This window comes from Emys orbicularis, chromosome 24, assembly GCF_028017835.1.
Source record: "Emys orbicularis isolate rEmyOrb1 chromosome 24, rEmyOrb1.hap1, whole genome shotgun sequence".
Taxonomy (NCBI): Eukaryota; Metazoa; Chordata; order Testudines; family Emydidae; genus Emys; species Emys orbicularis.
Genome location: NC_088706.1, coordinates 17,823,266 through 17,847,392, shown reverse-complemented (window position 1 = coordinate 17,847,392; position 24,127 = coordinate 17,823,266). Strand labels below are relative to the sequence as shown.

The following is a 24,127-nucleotide window of genomic DNA, read 5'->3' as shown; positions in this document are numbered from 1 at the left end:
GGACTGGACAGAGGGAAGGGGGTGAGGACGAGGAAATGTGAGTGAGACGAGCCCTGAGCCGCGTGTCCATTATGGCCAAGGGACAGAAATAACCCGCAAGGAGCCAAGAAGCAGGATGAGGGGTGGGGGAGGTTTCTTGCAAGGAGCTGGCAGACGTTGAGTGACATCTCGGTGTGCGGCCGCCTCAGCCACTCTCCTAAGTCACCTCTCGGTCTCCCTCCCGCTGCCTCAAGTCAGCAAAAATACCTCCCTGCGCAGAATGCCATATGTGTGCCGGTGCCTGCCGTGATGTCAGGGGAGCTGCCCAATGGGAGCACAGGGACGGGGCCCGGGAGTCTTCCCCGTGGGCTCCCTCATAAGGACCAGGGACAGCCCCAGTCCCCACTGAGGGTGTCTCTACCGGGACGGGTTGCGTGGGCTCCCCTGTCGGATACTGGGCGCCGAGGAGGGCCATGGTCTGCTGAGCGGCAGGGGACGCGAGGTGGGAGACGCTCAGAGACCAACTGACCAGCTGGGGCTTGTGAGGGGCAGAGACAGGCCGAGCCCAGTGGGGACAGGGCTTACAGCGCTGGTGGGGCAGCCATGGAGAACTCCCACACAAAGACCGTGGAGGAGTGTCTGGCCTACTTTGGCGTGAGCGAGAACTCTGGCCTGACGCCCGAACACGTGAAGAAGAACCTGGACAAATACGGCCCCAACGGTAAGTGCTGGCAGCGCCCTGCATCTGCACACATCTGGCTGGACCGGCTACCGGGGCGGGGAGAGACGAGGCGGAGAGAGGTGGAGCGAGAAAGAGACCGAGAAAGGAAGAAGGATTGAGAATGAGGAACAGAGAGTTTGCTTGTGTCCGGGGGGGGTGGGGGGGGAGAGAAATGTCTGGGGCTGGGGAGCGAGAAAGAAGGAGGCAAACAGGAGAGAATGGAACAGGTGGCTAAGGGTGCATGGGGTTGGCTGGACACAGAGAGGTAGGGATGGAGCGAGAGACAATGAGCAAGGCTGGCATCAGCCACTGGGCCCTGGGAGGTGTGTAGCAGCATGAGGGGAGCTGGGTGTCAGGGCAAGAATCAGCAGGGCTCCCAGAGCCACATATCGGAGCCCGGGGAGCCACGTATCGCAGCTCAGGGAGCCGCGTATCAGAGCCCGGGGAGCCGCGTATCAGAGCCGGGGGGGGCCACGTATCGGAGCCCAGGGAGCCACGTATTGGAGCCCGGGGAGCTGCGTATCGGAGCCCGGGGGGGGGGCCACGTATCAGAACCCTGGGCGCCGGCATATCAGAGCCCGGGGGGGCTACGTATCGGAGCCCAGGGAGCCGCGTATCAGCCCAGGGAGCTGCGTATCAGAGCCTGGGGGGGCCACGTATCGGAACCCCAGGAGACACGTATCGGAGCCCAGGGATCCACGTATCGGAGCCCGGGGGGCCGCGGATCGGAACCCAGGGAGCCACGTATGAGAACCTGGGGAGCCACATATCAGAGCCCGGGGAGCCGCATATCAGAATCAGGGTCAGAGCCTATCACAGAGAAGCCAAAGATGCAGACACAGGCAAGGCCCGGCTGTCCTGGGGACAAGGCAGCTGCTCCTTGGCTAAGAATAACCCGCCTGTAATTCCCTCTGGAATGGATCGGACACCAGAGATGCTGCGTGGGGCGAAGGGCATCCTTCACTCTGCGCCTCCTGTCCTGGCACAGGGTTAAGGGGAGCCCCTAATGCTGGCGGGGCAGGAAAGTCCTGTGCTGGGCCAGCATGTGTGGAAGTGATGGGTGGCTCAGACTGCAACTGAGGATGGGCATGATCCCAACCGCACCGTGGTGCCCCTCCTAGCCCCATATCCTCCGGCTTCCTGCCACCCCCAGCCCCACTGGGCTTGGTGCAGGTCCCAGGGCAGCAGGCCAAGGAGCTCGGGATCACTCAGCCCAGCTTGGGTCACTGCAGGAGAGTGTGTGAGTGAGTACTTGTGTGTGAATGACTATGTTTGTCTGCATCTATGTGTGTGAGGGCATGGTCGTGTGTGTGTGAGGGTGTGTGGGCGTGTGTAGGTGTGTATGGGCGTTCCTGTATGTATGAAGGTGAGTTCACTCACGTGTGGGTGTGTTTACATGTGTGTGTGCAGGTGTGTTCATGTGTGTGAGGGCGTGTTTACATGTCTGAGGGTGTGTTTACACCAGTGGGCATGTGCGTACCCCATTCTCTGCATGTCTGTGCAGCCCCAGCTAGGGAAATATAGGGCCCTGGTACCTCATTTCAGCTGGGCCCATCCCTCTCCCATTTCACCCCATTAATTTTGGGGGGCCCTGCCCCCCCCTTTCCGCCTCCTGTCAGCCCAGCGTGTGTCTCAGTGTGTTGTGCGCACACACACACACACACACTCTCCCCTTAGCCTGCCAAAGGTGCCAGGGTTTGAGGCCCCATGCCCTGTGCGACCCTGGGCTGGGATGTTGTGCCCTAGGCCAATGAATCCGTCTGCCCCTGTTTGTGTGCCATGTCCCCTCCTTTGGGGCTCGTTCTTGTCTCCCCCGTGTGCAGCATGCGCCCTGCCCCAGGGGTTCCCGCTCACGGTGCTAACCAGCCTCTCCTCCTCTCTTCCTTCACTCCTGCGGCGGCGGCTCCATGGGCAGAGCTCCCGGCAGAGGAAGGTGAGTCCCAGCCACTGGTGCCCCCAAAACCGCAAAGTGCCAGAGCCCACGGCAGCCACCGCCGGCCACATCCTCAGGCCAGCCCCAGCCTCTCTCTAACCCAAACCCTGGGGCCAACGCCACCCCATAACTCCCCACGGCCCCTCCATCACCCCATAACCTGACCCCTGTGGCCAGCCCCCTGTCCATAACCCACTGCTCCCAGGGCCCACGGCCCCTCTGATAGCCCAGTGCCTCCATTGCCCTATAACTTTACCCCTGTGGCCAGCGCCCTCAACCCACTGCCCCCAAGGCCCTCCCTTGCCCCACAACCTGACTCCCCAGCTCCGACCCCCATTCTCCATTCCGGCTCCAGCCCCTGGGACTCGCAGGGCTGCCCGTTTTGGTTGCACAGATTCCTGGAGCTTTCATCACCTGAGAGAATCTTTAATTCCTGGTGACTCCAGGATAGTCCTGGAGGGCTGGCACCCTAGTGACTTGGTGTCCCTGCCTCTGACCCCCTGTGCCCCCACACCCAAGGAAAATAGGGGTGGGATCCCTGGGGGGGGGGTATCCCTGCTGCTCCCTGACCCTGCCCCACTCCCCAGGCAAGTCCATCTGGGAGCTGGTGGTGGAGCAGTTTGAGGACCTGCTGGTGCGAATCCTGCTGCTGGCAGCCTGCATCTCCTTCGTGAGTGATGGGGGTAGGGAGGGGGCTGGGATCCCAGGGTGTGGGAGGGGCTGCATCTCCTTTGTGAGTGAGGGGGGGCTGGGGTCCTAGGGTGTGGGAGGGGCTGCATCTCCTTCATGAGTGGGGGGGGGCTGGGGTCCCAGGGTGTGGGAGGGGTTGCATCTCCTTCGTGAGTGCTGGGGGGCTGGGGTCCCAGGGTGTGGGAGGGGCTGCATCTCCTTCATGAGTGAGGGGGGGCTGGGGTCCCAGGGTGTGGGAGGGGCTGCATCTCCTTTGTGAGTGCTGGGGGGGCTGGGGTCCCAGGGTGTGGGAGGGGCTGCATCTCCTTCATGAGTGAGGGGGGGCTGGGGTCCTAGGGTGTGGGAGGGGCTGCATCTCCTTCATGAGTGGGGGGGGCTGGGGTCCCAGGGTGTGGGAGGGGCTGCATCTCCTTTGTGAGTGCTGGGGGGGCTGGGGTCCCAGGGTGTGGGAGGGGCTGCATCTCCTTCATGAGTGGGGGGGGGGCTGGGGTCCCAGGGTGTGGGAGGGGCTGCATCTCCTTCATGAGTGGGGGGGGGGGCTGGGGGTCCCAGAGAGCTGGGAAGTCCCAGGCGGCTGGGCAGAGGCTGCATCATTGTCATGAGTAGTGGGGGGCACTGGGGGGGTCCCAGAGCGCTGGAGCTCCATGAGTGACTGGGGGGTCCCAGAGGGCTGGGGGAGGGGCAGTGCTGGGAAGGGAGCTCTATATGTGTAACATGGGAACTGAGGAGTAAATTTTAGTGAGAGAGGCTGGTATGTCCTGGGAAACCCATGAGGGTAGAGATTGGGAGCCAGGACTCCTGGGTTCTATCCCTGGCTCTGGGAGGGGAGTGGAGTCTAGTGGTTAGAGCGCAGGGGGGGGGGGGGGGCTGGGAGTCAGGATTCCTGGATTCTATTCCTGGCCCTGCCACAGGCTGTCTGTGCCTCAGTTTCCCCCTTTTGAGTGGGGCGGGGTGAAGTCTGGATCACTCCTGTGTGCAAAGCACTGGGAGGTGCCGGGGGACAGATGTCCCTGGGGAAGGGCCAGGGGTACGGTCCCACCCTGCTCTTTCCAGGCTCCACGCTGTGTCTCTGGCAGGGGCGCTGTGGGCCCAGGGCTCCTCAGGCCAGGAGGGGAGCGGGCATTGGGAGGCGTCTTGCATCGTCCTTCACCATGACCTTTCTGTGTGGAGACCTGGTCCAGGCCCGCCCGGAATTCAGTCTTGAAGGATTCAGTATCGGCTCCCGAAAAGGCAGCATCTCAAGTGTCGGCAGCTGGGCCAGGGCTGCGGGTGGAAGGAGGGAGCCAGGGCTAGGGGGTGGGAAGAGGGAGGCCCAGGGCTGCGTCTGGCAGGTGTTAAAGCATGGGAGACCCTGCCTGGGTAGGCAGTGGAGGGAGGAGGAACCCCTCTCCCCACTGATTCTCCCCCCATGTGGCTCCATCAGCCCTCCTCCCATGTCCCCTTGATCTTGATATGTACTGGGGGAGGGGAGGGGGGGGAACGGCGACAGCTGGGCCCCCCTGTCCCCTTGCATGAGTGCAAGAGGCCTGTAAACTGATCTCAATCTCACTGGGCCCTGGATGAAACCTGAGTGGGCACAGTTGGGCCCAGCCTGGGCAAGGCTGCAGCATCCCTGTTGTATAACTGTGTGTGTGTGTGGGGGGGGGGGGCTGGTGTCTGTGCAAAAGTGGGAGACACTCGGGGGGGGGGTTCTGTGTGAGTGTGTGCACACACCCGTGGCTTCATTGCTGCGGGGGTGAGTCAGAGAGCTGGCCCCTGTGTCTGGGGAGGTGTGCATTGCGCTGCGCATGTATGCATGCCTGAGGGTGTGTCTCTGCAGGAGTGCTTTGCTCAGTAGCAGGGCCGGCTCCAGGCACCAGCTTGCCAAGCAGGTGCTTGGGGCGGCCACTCCGGAGAGGGGCGGCACGTCCAGCTATTCGGCAGCAATTCGGCGGATGGTCCCTCGCTCCCGCTCGGAGCGAAGGACCTCCCGCCAAAACCCTGGAGCCGGCCCTGCTCAGTAGGGGTGGGGTGCGTTGCTGTAGGTGCGGGGTGTGTCTGTGCACCTAGCTGTGCGGGGTGTGTCTGTGCACCTAGCTGTGCGGGGCGTGTCTGTGCACCTAGCTGTGCGGGGCGTGTCTGTGCACCTAGCTGTGCGGGGTGTGTCTGTGCACCTAGCTGTGCGGGGCGTGTCTGTGCACCTAGCTGTGCGGGGCGTGTCTGTGCACCTAGCTGTGCGGGGTGTGTCTGTGCACCTAGCTGGGCGGGGCGTGTCTGTGCACCTAGCTGTGCGGGGCGTGTCTGTGCACCTAGCTGTGCGGGGCGTGTCTGTGCACCTAGCTGTGCGGGGTGTGTCTGTGCACCTAGCTGTGCGGGGCGTGTCTGTGCACCTAGCTGTGCGGGGCGTGTCTGTGCACCTAGCTGTGCGGGGTGTGTCTGTGCACCTAGCTGGGCGGGGCGTGTCTGTGCACCTAGCTGGGCGGGGCGTGTCTGTGCACCTAGCTGTGCGGGGCGTGTCTGTGCACCTAGCTGTGCGGGGCGTGTCTGTGCACCTAGCTGTGCGGGGTGTGTCTGTGCACCTAGCTGTGCGGGGCGTGTCTGTGCACCTAGCTGTGCGGGGCGTCTGTGCACCTAGCTGTGCGGGGCGTGTCTGTGCACCTAGCTGTGCAGGGCTCTGTGCACCTAGCTGTGCGGGGCTCTGTGCACCTAGCTGTGCGGGGCTCTGTGCACCTAGCTGTGCGGGGCGTGTCTGTGCACCTAGCTGTGCGGGGTGTGTCTGTGCACCTAGCTGTGCGGGGTGTGTCTGTGCACCTAGCTGTGCGGGGCGTGTCTGTGCACCTAGCTGTGCGGGGTGTGTCTGTGCACCTAGCTGTGCGGGGCGTGTCTGTGCACCTAGCTGTGCGGGGTGTGTCTGTGCACCTAGCTGGGCGGGGCGTGTCTGTGCACCTAGCTGGGCGGGGCGTGTCTGTGCACCTAGCTGTGCGGGGCGTGTCTGTGCACCTAGCTGTGCGGGGCGTGTCTGTGCACCTAGCTGTGCGGGGCGTGTCTGTGCACCTAGCTGTGCGGGGCGTGTCTGTGCACCTAGCTGTGCGGGGTGTGTCTGTGCACCTAGCTGTGCGGGGTGTGTCTGTGCACCTAGCTGTGCGGGGCGTGTCTGTGCACCTAGCTGGGCGGGGCGTGTCTGTGCACCTAGCTGTGCGGGGCGTGTCTGTGCACCTAGCTGTGCGGGGTGTGTCTGTGCACCTAGCTGTGCGGGGCGTGTCTGTGCACCTAGCTGTGCGGGGTGTGTCTGTGCACCTAGCTGGGCGGGGTGTGTCTGTGCACCTAGCTGTGCGGGGCGTGTCTGTGCACCTAGCTGTGCGGGGCGTGTCTGTGCACCTAGCTGGGCGGGGCGTGTCTGTGCACCTAGCTGTGCGGGGTGTGTCTGTGCACCTAGCTGTGCGGGGCGTGTCTGTGCACCTAGCTGTGCGGGGCGTGTCTGTGCACCTAGCTGTGCGGGGCGTGGGGTTGAAATCCAGTCATCCCCCGAGTCAGAGCAGCAGGAGGTGGCACCGCAGCACCTCAGGAGCCCTGGGGCAGTAAACCTGCAGCTAACCAAGCGGATTGTGACCAGGTAGAGGGGATGGGCCAGAAATGGAAGCTATTTTGGGATAAGCTAGATTGATGAGTGTGTATGGAGATAGATAGATGGAGGGAGGGAGGGGTAACCACTCTGACTTTTTGCCTATCACTTATAATCACTTAAAATCCATCTTTTTGTAATCAATAAACTTACTCTAATGTTTTTCCTTACCAGTGAGTTTGACTGAAGTGCTCAGTGAACCTGCCCAGGTCACAAAGGCTAGTGTATGCCCACTTTCCATCGAGGAAGTGGTGAAACAATTAATAAACTTGCATTGCTCAAGAAAAGGTCTTGAGCGGTGCAAAACGGTATATTCCAGTGGTACAAGGCTGGGAGTTGGGGGATTTGGCTGGTGCCTTGCTCTGTGTAATTCGTGAATGGCTCTGGGAGCATCCATGCAATCTAGCTGGGTGTGGGGCTCCACATAGAATCATAGAATATCAGGGTTGGAAGGGACCTCAGGAGGTCATCTAGTCCAACCCCCTGCTCAAAGCAGGACCAATTCCCAACTAAATCATCCCAGCCAGGGCTTTGTCAAGCCGGGCCTTAAAAACCTCCAAGGAAGGAGACTCCACGACCTCCCTAGGTGCAACATGTGGTTGTACTGAGTGGAAACAGCATTAGGAGGGGTTTGCTGCTTGTCACCAGTGAGGCATTGTGAGAGACAACCCAGCTTAGTGAGTTAAGGGGACACAGCCATCCCACAGTGCCACGTTGCACCCCAGGGATCTCGTCATGTACCCCATCTATCTATCTATCTATCTATCTATCTATCTATCTATCTATCTATCTATCTACCCCCATCCCCCCATCTATCTATCCTGATCCCCCCATCTATCTATCTATCTATCTATCTATCTATCTATCTATCTATCCCCATCCACCCATCCACCCATCTATCTATCTATCTATCTATCTATCTATCTATCTATCTATCTATCTATCTATCTATCTACCCCCATCCCCCCATCTATCTATCCTGATCCCCCCATCTATCTATCTATCTATCTATCTATCTATCTATCTATCTATCTATCTATCTATCTACCCCCATCCACCCCATCTATCGATCTATCTATCTATCCATCCCCATCCACCCTATCTATCTATCTATCTATCTATCTATCTATCTATCTATCTATCTATCTATCTATCTATCTATCTATCATATAAGAATGGCCATACTGGGTCAGACCAAAGGTCCATTTAGCCCAATATCCTGTCTTTCAACAGTGACCAGTGCCAGGTGCCCCAGAGGGAATGAACAGAACAAGCAATCATCAAGTGATCCATTCCCTGTCGCCCATTCCTAGCTTCTGGCAAAGAGAGGCTAGGGACACCATCCCTGCCCATCCTGGCTAATAGCCATTAATGGACCTATCCTCCATGAGTTTATGTAGTTCTTTTTTGAACCCTGTTATGGTCTTGGCCTTCACAACATCCTCTGGCAAAGAGTCCCACAGACTGACTGTGTGTTGCCAGGGCAGGCTCTGACTTTTTTGCCGCCCCAAGAAAAAAAAAAATAGGGCGCAGGGCGGCTGGACCCAGAGGCAAAGCAAAAAATTTTGTTCTTTACTTCAGTTTCAACCAGTTTGCCCAGTACTGAAGACAGACTTACCGGCCTGTGATTGCTGGGGTTTCCTCTGGAGTCCTTTTTAAAAATTGGCGTCACATTAGCTATCCTCCAGTCATCTGATACAGAAGCTGATTTAAATCATAGGTTACAGACTACAGTTAGTAGTTCTGCAATTTCTCATTTGAGTTCCTTCAGAACTCTTGGGTGATACCATCTGCTCCTGGTGACTTATTACTGTTTAGTTTATCCATTTGTTCCAAAACCTCCTATAATGACATCTCAATCTGGGACAGTTCCTCAGATCTGTCACCTAAAAAGAATGGCTCAGTTTTAGGAATCTCCTTCAGATCCTCAATCGTGAAGACCGATGCAAAGAATTCATTTAGTTTCTCCGCAATGTCCTTATCATCCTTGAGTGCTCCTTTAGCATCTCGATTGTTCAGTGGCCCCACTGGTTGTTTAGCAGGTTTCCTGCTTCTGATGTACTTAAAAATGTTTTTGCTTTTACTGTTTGAATCTTTGGCTAGCTGTTCTTCAAATTCTTTTTTGGCCTTCCTAACTATATTTTTACACTTCACTTGCCAGAGTTTATGCTCCTTTCTATTTTCCTCACTAGGATTTAACTTCCACTTTTTAAAGGATGCCTTTTTGTCTCTCACTGCTTCTTTTACTTTGTTGTTTAGCCACGGTGGCTCTTTTTTGGGTTCTCTTGCTATGTTTTTTAATTTGGGGATACATTTAAGTTGAGCCTCTATTGTGGTGTCTTTAAAAAGTTTCCATGCAGCTTGCAGGGATTTCACTTTTGGCACTGAACCTTTTAATTTCTGTTTAACTAACTTCCTCATTTTTGTGTAGTTCCCCTTCTGAAATTAAATGCTACAGTGTTGGGCCACTGTGGTGTTTTCCCTGCCACCGGGATGTTAAATTTAATTATATTATGGTCACTATTACCAAACGGTCCAGCTATATTCACCTCTTGGACCAGATCCTGTGCTCCACTTAGGACTAAATCAAGAATTGCCTCTCCTCTTGTGGGTTCCAGGACCAGCTGCTCTAAGAAGCAGTCATTTAAGGTGTCAAGAAGCTTTATCTCTGCATCCTGTCCTGAGGTGACTTGTACCCAGTATGGGGGTAGTTGAAATCCCCCATTATTATTGAGGTTTTTATTTTTATAGCCTCTCTAATCTCCCTGAGCATTTCAAAGTCATTATCACCATCCGGGTCAGGTAGTATATTCCTACTGCTATCTAGCTATATATCTATCCATCCATCCATCCATCCCCATACACTCCCGGATCCTGGGCAGGGTCTGTGTAGCACTTGGCTTAAGGAAGTGGTTCTCAAACTTTTGTACTGGTGACCCCTTTCACATCACAAGCCTCTGAGTGCGACCCCCCCAATAAATTAAAAACACTTTTTTATATATTTAACACCATTATAAATGCTGGAGGCAAAGCGGGGTTTGGAGTGGAAGCTGACAGCTCACGACCCCCCCATGTAATAACCTCGTGACCCCCTGAGGGGTCCCAACCCCCAGTTTGAAAACCCCTGGCTTAAGGGGACTCCTGATCTCAGTTGAGGTCTGTGCAGCACCTGGGACAAGACTCCATTATAATAGAAATACCCAAGAGAGTAATGAGTGTTGGGAGCTAGGTAGCTACCTGAGGGAGTATGAGGCAGGGTGTTGTGCACTGTGTGTGCGAATGGGAAGGACTATAACGCTCTGAGTGCCAGGGCCAGCTCCAGGGTTTTGGCCGCCCCAAGCAGCCAACCAAAAAAAAAAAAAAAAAAAGCCGCGATCGTGAGCGCGATCTGCGGCGACAATTCGGCGGGAGGTCCTTCGCTCCGAGCAGGAGTGAGGGACCGTCCGCCGAATTGCCGCTGAACAGCTGGACGTGCCGCCCCTCTCCGAAGTGGCCGCCCCAAGCACCTGCTTGGTAAGCTGGTGCCTGGAGCTGGCCCTGCCGAGTGCATGGGCTGGGGTGTAGTGTTCATGGGGTGTGTGTGTGGAGTTCTGTGTGGGATGTATGTGAGAGAGAGACATGTTGTTCTGGGGGAGTGGAGGGGGGTGTAGTGCTCTGGCTGTGTGTCTAAGAAGCTGTAGCGCTCTGGGCATCTGTAGGAGGTGTGCGAGTGTGTAGCTAGGTGGGGGAAGGAGAGGGGTGTAGCACTATGTGTGTGTGGTGTGAGAGACAGAGAAGGTGTAGAACTGTATGTGTGTCTGGGGGAGGGTGTAGAGTTGTGGAGGGGTGTAGCAATTTTGCTATGTGGTGTGAAGGGTGTAGCGCTCTGGCTGTGTTTCTAAGTGGGTGTAGCTCTCTGTGGGGGGAGGGCATAGCTCTGTGGAGGAGAGGGGAGGGGTGCAGCACTGTGTGAGTGTGTAATTGTGTGTGTGCGTGTGGAAGAGTATAATGCAGGGGGGTGATGTATCTCTCTGGCCATGTGGGTGAGAAGGGTGTAGCTCTGTGGAGGTGGAGGGGAAGTAAGAAGTGTAGCTCTCTGGTCATGTGGATGGGGGGGTGTAGAACTCTGGGGGGGGGAGGGTAATGGTGAAGCTCTGGGGCTATGGCTGTGGGTGGAAGGGGTGTAGCATTCAAGGGTGTGTGGTGTGTGTGTGGGAGGGTGTAGCTCTGTGGAGGAGGGGAGGGCTGTAACTCCCTGGCCATGTAGGTCAGAGGGGTGTAGCACTCTGTCTGTGGATGGGATGGTGTAGTTCTGTGGAGGAGGGGAGGGGAGGGCTGTAACTCCCTGGCCATGTGGACGGGAAAGGTGTAGCACTCTGGGTTTGTGTAGCTCTGTGGAGGAGGGGAAGGAAGGGGTGTAGCTCTCCAGGCAAGGGGTGGGAAGGGTGACTTGTGCTGTGCTGTAGGTCACACAGGCATGACCCTGGCTGTGGCTCTGCCCCTCATAGGTGCTGGCCTGGTTTGAGGAAGGCGAGGAGACAGTCACTGCATTCGTGGAGCCATTCGTCATTCTCCTGATCCTCATCGCCAATGCCATTGTAGGAGTCTGGCAGGTAACCAGGGGCCAGCGACCACCCCCTCTGTGTGCTAAGCAGGGTCAGGCCAGATCAGTACCTGGATGGGAGACTGCTGAAGTGACCCAGGAAATAGAGCAGGCGACTTAGAAGGGGTCACTGACATCAGTGTCTCATCCCAGAAGGGGGCTCCATCTTGGCACCGGCCATGGGCCCCTGTGTAAACAGCCCCAGTGTCCCACCCCAGAGGTGGCCGCACCTCAACACCAAGCGACGGATCGCTGTATAAACAGCCCCCTGCATCCCAACCCATATGTCAGTGCTGGTTAAGGGGGTCTCAGTACACCCAGACCCCGGGGGGCTGTGGGCAGGTGGGCGTGACTGTTTGTGCTGCCCTGGCAGGAGAGGAACGCTGAAAACGCCATCGAGGCCCTGAAGGAGTATGAACCCGAAATGGGCAAGGTGTACCGTGCAGACAGGAAATCTGTGCAGAGAATCAAGGCCCGGGACATGGTCCCTGGCGACATTGCCGAGGTGGCTGGTGAGTGTGTGGCCATGAGCACATGGGGTTCAAGGTGCCAAAGGCACCATGGGGTAAAGGGCAGGGGGCATCCTCAGGGCAACAGTTAAACATACCCTGTGCACTGAGGGTTGAAGGGTCAGGGGTGACGTCCGAATCATGCTGTTGCCATGATTACCCACAATGCCCTTGGAGGATCCCCAATGCTCCTCACCCTTCCCCTCTGCGAGGGTGTCAGGGGCTGTGGGGGCTGGCTAAGCAGGGCCTCCCAGCAGCTCTCGGCCTTGTTTACTGCCTGGCCCCGGCCTGCCCTGACCCCAGCTCGTGGGGCAGACGCAGCCTCGTTCTCCCTGTGCTGGGAGGCGGGTGTTTGGGAACAGACAGTCCCTGGCCCCGGCTGAAAGCGGAGCCCCATGGAATCCCCTTTGCACTGCACTTGTTCAGTGACAGGTGTTCCGGGGCCTGGGCTGCAGCCAACGCTCCTATCATGCCACTGCCCCCCCAGCCTGGGGGGAGAGACCCTCTATCCCCCGCACCAACCCCGTCTCCGCCCCTCCCTGCAGGCTGGGGGGGGATGACCTTATATCCCCCTTCCTAGTGCCCCCCAGCCGTGCCAGCCAGCCAGCCGGGAGCCCTGACCTCGCCATCTCCTTGAGAGCCCCCTGGGCAAAGTGGGGGGGGGGGGGCTGAGGCGCCGGGCGCTCCTTCTATGGGCAGTGCCAAGCGGCCGGGGCGGCAGGAATGTGATGAGCCAGGTTTATGAGGACAGGGGCGGCAGGACATAGAGGGCACCGGGGAGGGGGAGGAGGGAGACACTTACTGAGCTGACAGGAAGGGTCCCAGCGCAGGGGGGCGGCTAGGGTTACACTGCCGGGGGGCCTGATCCCCGGCTGGAATAGAGGGGCTGGTGCCCCGGCTAGGGGTGAACAGGGAGAGAAGATCCAGCATTTCCTCTCCCTGTATAACCTCCTCCACACCCCTGGCTGTCTGGCTCCCTCCCGCTGTGCATTCTCCTGGTGTTGTGTGTTGCTGACACCCAGGGGCCGTGTCCCCCCGGCTGCTGCTCCAACACTCTCAACCCAAAGTCACACAGCCCCCTCACCCTTTTGCCCTGAGCGTCCCCTGCAGCCCTGTTGAGAGGGGGTGGGGTGCAGGGTCTGCCCCCCAGACTCTGGTAGTGGGGACACCCCTTCCCCCATGTCCATCCATCATAGTGTGTCCTGTGCCTCTCCCTGCAGTGGGTGACAAGGTGCCAGCCGACATCCGGCTCCTCTCCATCAAATCCACCACCCTGCGTGTGGACCAATCCATCCTGACAGGTACAGGGCCTGGCGGGAGGGGGATGGGGGGCAGAACCAGCCTGGAGAGCTGGGCTGAGGGGAAAAGAACTGGGGTGGGGGCTGGTCTGGGGTGGGAAAGAACTGGGCTGGGGGCCTAAGGGCGGCAAAACTGGGCTGGGAGGGACAGAACTGCGGGGCAGCCAAAAGAAATTCAAGCTTGTGATTGTGAGTCTGTAGCCCTGAGGTGTAACTGTAGTCACTGTAGCTGGTCTATGTGGGTCTGGGGGGGGGTACGTTGGGGGGTGTCTGGGAGGTGTTTGTTTATGTGTCACTGTGTGTGGGTAGGGGTGTCTCTCTGGGTGACTTTGCCTCTCTGACTGTGTCTGTGTGTCGGTCGGTGGGTGAGTGGGTCGTGCGGGGGTGGAGGGAGGAGGGCATCTCTAAGTTCCTGTTCTGCTCCCTGTGTGTCCGTGTGTCTGGGCCCGTTTGCGTCTGTGGGTGCCCATCTGTCCATGTGGTGGGGATGTCTGGGTGTCTGTCTGGCAGGACTCCTGGTGCCCTCGTCCCATGTGCTCAGCCCTCTCTGCTCCTCCTGCAGGTGAGTCTGTCTCTGTTATCAAGCACACGGACCCTATCCCGGACCCTCGCGCTGTCAACCAGGACAAGAAGAACATGCTCTTCTCGGTGAGTGTTGCACGAGGGCCTGAATATCACTCCCCCCATGCTGAGGGCTGCCCCTCTGCCCTCCCAGCCAGAGAGTTGCCCCCCAGGTCACCCTCTGTCATGGACTCCCAGGCCCTGTTCTCTCTTGGCTCCATATGGTCCCTGGGAGGACCCCCCTTCAGTGTGACAGCCCTTCTCGGGGGTCCACTCTGTCTCAGGGGTTAAGCCCTGGGCTCCAGCGCCTCCTGGAGCTGTACCTTTCTCAGCCTTCAGCACGACTGTCTCTGCCATGGGCCCCCTCAGGGAGTCCCCTCGCTCTGGACCCCCGGGGCCTCCACTCCCAGAGGGAGCGATGCCCCCCAATCTGTAGCCTACAGCGACTCTCAGCCAGCGTCACACAGGAGGTTTATTGAGCGTCTGAACCTACCCCAGGCAGTTCTCAGGGCCCTCGAGCCTGGCCAGTCTCAGCCCCGGCCAGCTGGGTCTGTCCCCATCCAGGTGGACTCTGGCTGTTCTCTCTCCCCCAAGTCCAGCAGCCTCCTCCTTCCAGCTGAGCCTCCTATATCACCTCCCCCCTCGGCCCCTCCATGTCCTTTGTGTTCGGTCCTGGGCAAACAGGTCACATGGGACCCCCTCTCTTCCATCCTTTGTTCCCCTCTGGCTGGAACCGGCTGGTCAGGTCACCAGGATCCTCTCTCCGCAGCCCATTGTCCTCCCAGTGGCCTGAACTGGCTGACTTCCAAGCTAGGGGGCCGGGAGGGTTCACGGTCACCAGTTGCTAGGGTACCCAAGCTCCAGGCCATTGTCTGGGGTCCAGGCCGCTAGGCGAGGTCACACCTGGTCTTCTGCAACAACAAACCCCCTCACCCACCCCCCTGTTACACACGCAGCATGCAGGGAAACTGAGGCACTCACAGTGTTCATGAAAACCATTAAGAAAACCATTAAGAAAATCCTCTGCTTCGTGTTATCCCCACCCTGCACCCCAGCTGGAGTCACCCCCACCATGCACCCAGCCAGAGAGCTACCCCCCAGGTCACCCCCCCCCTGCACCCAGCCAGAGAGCTACCCCTGGGTTATCCCCACCCTGCACCCAGCCAGAGAGCTACCCCCTGGGTTATCCCCACCCTGCACCCAGCGAGAGAGCTACCCCCTGGGTTATCCCCACCCTGCACCCAGCCAGAGAGCTACCCCTGGGTTATCCCCACCCTGCACCCAGCCAGAGAGCTACCCCCAGCGTCACCCCCACCCTGCACCCCCACAACCAAAAGCTACAGCCCAGGGTCACCCCCAGACTAGAGACCTGCCCCTGGGGGTCACCAATGCCCCCAGCCCTGCAGGACAGACAGAGCTTTGCCCCGGTCCCCTGTCCTGGGCTCCACGGGGTCTCCATGCACACTCCTTGTTGGTGCCGCTGCTTCTCCTCCCCTGCCAACACCCCTCGCTGCCTCCCCCTGCAGGGCACCAACGTGGCAGCTGGCAAGGCTGTGGGCATTGTCATTGCCACGGGGGTGGGCACCGAGATCGGGAAGATCCGGGATCAGATGGCGGCCACGGAGCAGGAGAAGACGCCGCTGCAGCAGAAGCTGGATGAGTTCGGGGAGCAGCTCTCCAAGGTCATCTCGCTCATCTGCGTGGCCGTCTGGCTCATCAATATTGGCCACTTCAACGACCCCGTCCACGGCGGCTCCTGGATCCGCGGTGCCATCTACTACTTCAAGATTGCCGTGGCCCTGGCCGTGGCCGCCATTCCTGAAGGTCAGTCTGTGCGGTGGGCTGTGGGGCCTGGCGTCTGCCTGCCCTTCGGAGCCATTCCAGGGGCCGTGTGTCCGGGCTCCTTCTGAGTCCCAGCAGCCCTGGTGAACAGATTCCAGCTGTTTCCAGCCCTGCTCCTTCCCGGTCCAGAGCAGGCGCTGGCAGTGACTCCATGGTAACACGCTGGGCGTTAACCTCTGCTCCCCTCCCCTGCAGGTCTCCCCGCTGTGATCACCACCTGCCTGGCCCTGGGCACCCGCCGCATGGCCAAGAAGAACGCCATTGTCCGGAGCCTGCCGTCTGTGGAGACGCTGGGCTGCACCTCAGTCATCTGCTCTGACAAGACCGGCACCCTCACCACCAACCAGATGTCTGTGTGCAAGGTAAGGGGCGCCCCCCTCCCTGGACAGCCCCCCCGTGTGTTCCCACCCCACAGCCCCTTGGACCGCCTGCCCTGACCTGTCTCTCTCTGTCTCTTGGCAGATGTTTGTCGTTGAGAAGGTGGAGGGAGACGTCTGTTCCCTGAATGAGTTCAGCATTACCGGTTCCACCTACGCCCCTGAGGGAGAAGTGTGAGTGACCCCCGATATCCCCCTGACATCCCACGTACCCTGACACTCCCAACCTCAGCATCCCTCATGGTCCCTGCCATCCCCAACATCTCCGGACCCCCAGCATTTCCCTGACCCCAACATCCACCATGGCCCTTGACATCCCCAACCCCAGCACCCCCTGTCCCCTGACATACCCCTAACCCCAGCATGCCCCGTGACCCCTATGTGACACACCCCAGGGTACAACCTGAACCACTAAACTGCTGTGTCCCCTTAACTCTCCAGCCCACGGTGCCTCTTACACGGCCTTGCCAGTGACAAGCAGCCTTTCTAGGCTCTGCGCACACACAGCCATGAGCATGTACAGTCACTCCCAGCAAAGTTACATGAATGGGCTCCCAACCACTCCTGAACTATGACCTGCAAATTCTTAGCCCCAGCCTTGCACCCCAGAAATGTGCATCTTACACTGCTCAGAACCCCCACCCTGAACAGTGTACGCTCGTGAATAGTTCATCATTCCATCAAAGGGAATGATCGCGCACCAGCCTTTGTTAACCTGACTAGAGATTCCCCAAACACTTCAACTGGTTTAGATAAAACAATAAAACCAGTTTATTAACCAGAGAATGAGAGAGTTAAGTGATTATAAGTGTTAAGGCACAAAGGTCAGAATAGGTTACAGAAGAATTTTACCCAGGCTAATAGTTTTAAACCAAAAAGGTTTCTCTCACCCAAAACTTTCAGCAGTCCGTGCTAACTGGAAAGCCTCCCAACCAGGACCCCCCCCACCCGCCAGTTCTCCTATTGTCTTTCAAGCGATCTTACTGCCATGAGTGGAGGTGGGGGAGGAGTGGTAATTTGTGTGTTCTCTATTCTTATACCCCAACCCCTTGTGCTGGAAAAATCCTTGCTGAGTCATGGGGTTAGGCAGTTCCATTGCATACGTAGTCTGCAAACTGTCCTTCATATGAATTGTAAATTCTTTTGCCTATACCTTCCCCCTTCTTTTGAATGCCTGATTAAACAGGTAATGGCTCTCTAGCACTTGTGCTCATTCCTTTTGGTTTTTTTCTGGGGAGCTAGTCTGTGAGTGTTCTCCAGAATTACATCATATTTTAGCAACACACATATAGTAAAATCTCATCATTTTACATGCAGTGCTTTTACATACATTTTAACGGGACAATGATGTTCAGTATATTATAAGTTTTCAAATTATACCTCACAAGGTATACTTTGTACAAAATATATCATAACCATATAAAAGTGTTGAACGTGGGGGTACAGGTTGTCACACCCTGACACTCCCAGCCCCAGCATCCCCCATGACCCCGACATCCCTAACTCCAGCATCTCCCATGACCCTGACCCCCAGTATCCTCAGCCACCGTGCAACCCCCACACTCCCAGCATCCCCATGACTCCACTCTGCCTCTGACCACCCCTCTGTGAAAACTTGTCATCATCCTTCTGTTGCTGCCAGTTGGTGTCCCCTCTCTCCCTCATCTCTGTGCACCCCGCTCTCCCCATCTCTGTGTGTCCCTGCCTCCCCCTCCCCATCTCTGTGCACCCCCCTTTCTTCCCCACATCTCATCTCCCCCTCACTCCCCTTCCCTGTGTCTCTGCAGACTGAAGAGTGACAAGCATGTGAAGGCTGGGCAGTACGATGGGCTGGTTGAACTGGCCACTATCTGTGCCCTCTGCAATGACTCCTCCCTGGATTACAATGAGGTGAACACCCCGCATCCTACCTGGACCACCCTGCACCCCCAGATCACCTTGCATCCTCCCATTCCCTGCCCTGCCTGAGTCACCCTGAACCCCCCAGGTCTCCCTGCACCCCCCCATTTCCCACTGCACCTGGGTCACCCTGAACCCCCCATTCTCCACCCCACATGGGTCACCCTGCATCCCCCAGGTCATCCTGCACCCCCCCATTTCCCACTCCAACTGGGTTACCCTGCACCCCGCATTCCCCACCCTGCCTGGGTCACCCTGCACCCCCCAGGTCACCCTGCACGCCGCATTCCCCACCCCGCTGGATCATCCTGCACCCCCCAGGTCATCCTGCACCCCACATTCCCTATCCCGCCTGGATCACCTTGGATTCCCCCCTCCTGGGTCACCCTCACCCCCATCCTTCTCACTCTTACCTGGGCCCAGGGCTAGATTTAGGGATAGGCAGTCCAGGCGACCCCCTGGGGAGTCGGGCTTGTGGGGCGCTGGGCTCAGGGTGCTGTTTTGTTGTTAGTAACAAGAAATGATGGAAGTCCTATTACTACGGAATTAGCGGATTTACCGGAAGATAAGCAATGGAAATGTGAGGAAAGTGGTGGACAGTCATCCAGTTTTCCTGGCAGCATAAAGGCGAGTGAAGATAAAGAAGAATGTGGTTTACATGAAAAGGAGAGAAACAATAAAGAAGAATCAGCCTCCCACGATGAAACAGCAGTGAGAAAAATTGCACACCACAACTCGATACATCAGATCTTGCTTTATGGCCGGCGATCCTAAACTTTGCCAATATGGATCATACAATTTTGAATGGGGCCAGGGAAAATCGAGGATAAGATATTTCCAGTAAATGAGCAGAAATGACACTTCTCAAAGTCATGCTGCGATAGAGTGCTCGAGAATGGTGAGAAACTGAATCGGCGTTGGCTAGTTTACTTGAAAGCAACTGACAAAGTGTTCTGGTTTTGTTGCAAAACATTTGACAAGAATGCCAACTTGTTGCTTGCATTTTCTGGGTACAGTTACTGGCATAACTTAGCTGATGTTCTGAAGCAACACAACATGAAAAGTCACTCAGCCATTTTACAGCCTACTTCAAATGGATGGAGGTCGAGTCCAGGCTCAAGCTAAATAAATGCACAGGTGCAGAAAACCAGCGCATTAGTAATGTAGCAACTTAGCATTGGAGGAACATGCTCGAGCGTCTGATCTCAATTACCCTCTTTCTCATAGGCATAGATTGACTGTTATATTGGGGGGGGGGGCAAACCACACCCTGAAGCCAGTTCCCTTGGCTCACTGGCCTGGGGGACGGGACGGCTTAAAAGGGGAGCTCCAGCTCCCTGCTGGGGCGGCTGCTGCTGTCCTGGGGACGCTACAAGCCAAGCTCCTGCTTCCCACCCCCCACCGCCCATTCCCGTATCCCCTTCTCTTCCCCATCCCCTCCCACTTCCACTCCACACTGTCCCATGCCCCATATCCCTCCCTTTCTCTTCCCCTGCCCCATCCCACCCCCTTCCGCACTGTCTCTTTCCTCCACCGCACCTCTTGCCCTGCCCCTGCCCCCACAGGCACTCACACTTGTGCAGGAAAGAGGCAGGCATTAGGACCCAGGAGGCAGCATGCAGCTGCCAAGGCAGAGACCTGGAGAACAGCTGCTCCATGTGCAGAGGGTGGGAGGGGGAGGCACAGTATGGGAAGGACAGAGCCCCTCGTGCTCGCAGAAATGGGGGCGTGAAATGACACATGACCCCATGTAACTCTCCCCACCCCACCTCTTTTTGGGGGGGGCAATGCCCCCCCTACCCCCCACCCCCACCCCCCAACTACACCGATGCTCTTCCTTGCAAAGAATAATTTATCTTTCCGGGGCTCCTCGGCTAAGTTGTTCATTGAACATAACGGTAATTTCCTCGGTTTGGTAGAGCTCCTTGGGAAATACGACGATGTGATGCCTGAGCACCTACGATGAGTAGTTTGAAAAGAAGCAATGGACCATTACTGTAGCAAAACAATTCAAAATGAATTGATTAACTTTATGGGAAGGAAGGTGCTTCATACCATATTGATCTAGCTCAGCAAAGCGAAGTTCTACGCTGTAATAAGGGGCTGCACTCCCGGCAGTCACAGTCAGATTTGCTGACGATGAGGATGGCTGTATCCAACTAAAGGAACACTGCATCTGTTTCCGGTCTGTGGCTGACTCTACTGGAAAAGGCCTAACAGAACTATTTATGAATGTTTTGAATGAGAATAAAATAAGATGAGATTGCACCCTCAGCAAGTTCGCGGATGACACTAAGCTGGAGGGAGAGGTAGATATGCTGGAGGGTCGGGATGAGGTCCAGAGTGACCTAGACAAATTGGAGGATTGGGCCAAAATAAATCTGATGACAAAGACAAGTGCAGAGTCCTGCACTGAGGATGGAAGAATCCCAGGCACTGCTACAGGCTGTGGACCAACTGGCTAAGCGGCAGTTCTGCAGAAAAGGACCTCGGGGTTACAGTGGACGAGAAGCTGGATAGGAGTCAACAGTGTTCCCTTGTTGCCAAGAAGGCTAATGGCATATTGGGCTGCATTAGTAGAAGCATTGTGAACAGATCGAGGGAAGTGATTATTCCCCTCTATTCAGCACTGGTCAGGCCACATCTGGAGTATTGCATCCAGTTTTGGGCCTCCCACTACAGAAAGGATGTGGACAAATTGGAGAGAGTCCAGCGGAGGGCAACAAAAATGATTAGGGGGCTGGGGCACATGACTTATGGGGAGAGGCTGAGGGAACTGGGCTTATTTAGTTTGCAGAAGAGAAGAGTGAGGGGGGATTTGATAGCAGCCTTCAACTACCTGAAGGAGGGTTTCAAAGAGGATGGAGCTCGGCTGTTCTCAATGGTAGCAGATGACAGAACAAGGAGTAATGGTCTCAAGTTGCAGTGGGGAACGTTTAGGTTGGATATTAGGAAACACTATTTCACTAGGAGGGTGGTGAAGCACGGGAATGGGTTACCTAGGGAGGTGGTGGAATCTCCATCCTTAGAGGTTTTTAAGGCCTGGCTTGACAAAGCCCTGGCTGGGATGATTTAGTTGGGGATTGGTCCTGCTTTGAGCAGGGGGTTGGACTAGATGACTCCTGAGGTCCCTTCCAACCCTGATATTCTGTGATTCTATGAAAGCTTCAGGACTGCTGTGGCCACAGCTACGACAATGGCACGAACATGAAGGGAAGAAACAATGGTTTTCAGGCAAGTTTCCTTGCACTGAATCCAAGGGCTTTCTTCATGCCTTGTGGCTGCCATTCCCTCAACCTGGTTATGTCAGACGCAGCATCGTCATCTTTAGATTCAGTATCTCTCTTTGGAGTACTGCAGAGGATATACGTCTGGTTTTCAGCATCAACTATCAGGCGGAAGATCCTCACGGACAATTTTACGAATCTAACGGTGAAGCCGCTAAGTGACACTCGCTGGGAGAGTCACACTGACAGTGTGAGGCCAGTGGGGTACCAAGTGACTGAGGTTTACAATGACTGACGGAACTGGCGCAGTCGAGTAAAGCCAAGACTGGAATGCAGCATGAGGTGCAAAGCCTGGCAAACCAGATCACTGACTTCAAATGTCTGGTCTCAATTGTAGTTTGGCCCAATATCCTGTTCCAAGCAAACGTTGTAAGCACGGCATTAGAAACTCAATCGATGGACATTGCAATCGCTACTACTTTGATGAGAAGCTGCCTTGATTTCGCTGTGGCCAAAAGAGACCAAGGATTTGAAGATGTCATCACTGCTGCCAAAGAAATGGCAGAAAACTTAGGAGTTGAGCCTGTCTTAAAGGAAACTCGTATTCACCGGAAGAAGAGACAGTTTGGTTGCGAGGGTAGAGATGAGGTGATGGGATGCTCAGAAGAAAAATTCAAGAGGGAGTTTTTTTGCTCACTCATTGACACTGCTCGAGTGTCCAATGAAGAAAGGTTTGGACAAGTGAAGCACCACAAAAAGATCTGGGGGTGGGGGTGGGGTATGACCTTAATAACCTGCTGGCGGACAGGAAAACACTCTTGAACAATTGTACGGACCTTCACTGGACACTGACACATGGGGAATATTCGGACGTCAATGACAAAGACTTCTATGTCAAATTGGACAACATCCATCACATTTTACCACTTGGGAAGCGCTCTCCACTCCAACTTCTCCAATTCATTCATGATGCAGAGCTAAAAGACTCTTTTCCTAATGCGTGGATAGCTTTGAGGAGTCTGCTCACGCTGCCGGTCACAGCCGTGAGTGCTGAGTGCAGCTTTTCAAAACTCAGGCTCATTAAAACACATCTTTGATCGATGACGGCCAACGAGAGATTGATATCGCTTGCTGTTTTATCACTTGAAAATACCATTGGCCAGTCTTTGGATCTCTCTGACGCTGTGCTTCAGTTCGCAAGGGCAAAGGCGAGAAAAGCGACCTTTTGAACCAAAGAACTAGGGTTAACATTCTAACCCTGTCAACTACTGTAACACTATTTAATACAGGTCCACCCAATGTCAGTGCACAGTTCAATTTCTTGATGTTAGTACATTTCAGTTATTCTTAAAATTAAAAAGTTTCTATAAGTTTAGAGGAAACCATTTTTTTTATTTGCCTATATATCGCCTGAATAAATACAGATTTTACAGATCCTAGCGTGCAAATTTATCGTCTTATATGACGGGGATAAATCATGCATACACATTGTGCCTCAAAGTTGTGAAATGGGCTACAAATGCAATAAAATATAAGGTATTCAGAAGTTTAACAAATGTGGGGGGCGGGGGGGCTGAAGATACTCCTCTCCTGGGGTAACATTTAGTCTAGTGCCATCCCTACCTGGGCCACCTGCATCCCCCATCTCGCTGCCCACCTGCCAGTATTACCCAGATCCTGCATGCCCACCCTGCTGCCTGGACACGCCCGTCCCTGACCTGCTGCATGTACTTCCAGGCCAAGGGTGCCTATGAGAAGGTGGGGGAAGCCACCGAGACAGCGCTGACCTGCCTGGTGGAGAAGATGAATGTTTTCAACACAGATGTGCGGAGCCTGTCCAAGGTGGAGCGTGCCAATGCCTGCAACTCTGTAAGTGTTCATCCACTAGGACCTTTGCCCCAGATACCACCCCACTGCCCCCTCCAGGACCCCCCAATTCCCCCTCCCCACCATGCCAATGCCTGCATCTTGGAGCATTTGCCCCCCTACTACCCATGCCCCCCCACTCTGCCCCCCTGCCTGGCCCAGCAGGAGACCTGTTGTGCTGGACTCCCCAGGGGGACACACTCTCCTGGTCTGGTCTCATTTTCCCTGTGGTCCGTGAGTCGGGGGGAGGAGCTGCCCTGGGCTCCATGTCCAGTGCTTTTTGGGGGTCACTGCTCCCCCATTAGCCCCTGTTCTGCCCCCCCAGGTGATTAAGCAGCTGATGAAGAAGGAGTTCACCCTGGAGTTCTCCCGCGACAGGAAGTCCATGTCCGTATACTGCTCCCCCGCCAAGGCCTCCCGCGCAGCTGTCAGCAACAAGATGTTCATCAAGGTCAGTGCCAGGCTCCCATACCCTGGGTATCCCCCAGCTGCCTCCGCTCATTCCCACGGTAACCAGGGTACCAGGGTAACCCCAGCTGCCTCCTTTCATTCCCACGGTAACCAGGGTACCCCGGCTATCTCCCCAGACACCTCCTCTCATTCCCATGTTAACCAGGGTGCTCAGTGTCACAGAGCTATGGTGGGTTGGATGCTCCGTCTTTTATCCAAACCCTTTGGGAATGCCCCTATTATTTACAAGGCCTAGGCCTAGCTTGTCATCAGGGGGAGCCACATGGCCCCACAATTCTGAGAAGGGGCCTCTGGGCACCAGCCTCCCTGTGTCTCTCGGTGAGCTCCTGCCAGTCAGGGAGCCACAGCCAGTGGAGAACTGAGTTGTCCAGTGCAGCCTGTTCCCAAAGCTCCATCTGTCTGGGCCTGTCTTGTTCTCGCTCTGTCCCCGCCGGGCTCTGTCATAGATTCATAGATTCTAGGACTGGAAGGGACCTCGAGAGGTCATCGAGTCCAGTCCCCTGCCCGCATGGCAGGACCAAATACTGTCTAGACCATCCCTGACAGACATTTATCTAACCTACTCTTAAAT

The 24,127-nt window shown here is 56.2% G+C and overlaps 1 protein-coding gene across 1 annotated transcript in view; it reads left to right on the top strand.

Moving 5' to 3' along the window:
- Window positions 1-582: 582 nt before the first annotated feature.
- ATP2A1 (ATPase sarcoplasmic/endoplasmic reticulum Ca2+ transporting 1) overlaps window positions 583-24,127 on the top strand; it is a 37,739-nt gene continuing 14,194 nt past the window's right edge. Inside the window, exons 1-13 of the mRNA XM_065422390.1 lie at window positions 583-700; window positions 2,616-2,633; window positions 3,221-3,303; window positions 11,412-11,516; window positions 11,880-12,018; window positions 13,236-13,316; window positions 13,876-13,961; window positions 15,401-15,698; window positions 15,912-16,078; window positions 16,179-16,267; window positions 17,881-17,983; window positions 22,957-23,088; window positions 23,411-23,536. Of these exons, the coding sequence (XP_065278462.1) occupies window positions 583-700; window positions 2,616-2,633; window positions 3,221-3,303; window positions 11,412-11,516; window positions 11,880-12,018; window positions 13,236-13,316; window positions 13,876-13,961; window positions 15,401-15,698; window positions 15,912-16,078; window positions 16,179-16,267; window positions 17,881-17,983; window positions 22,957-23,088; window positions 23,411-23,536 (1,545 nt within the window). The remainder of the gene's footprint in view (window positions 701-2,615; window positions 2,634-3,220; window positions 3,304-11,411; window positions 11,517-11,879; window positions 12,019-13,235; window positions 13,317-13,875; window positions 13,962-15,400; window positions 15,699-15,911; window positions 16,079-16,178; window positions 16,268-17,880; window positions 17,984-22,956; window positions 23,089-23,410; window positions 23,537-24,127) is intronic.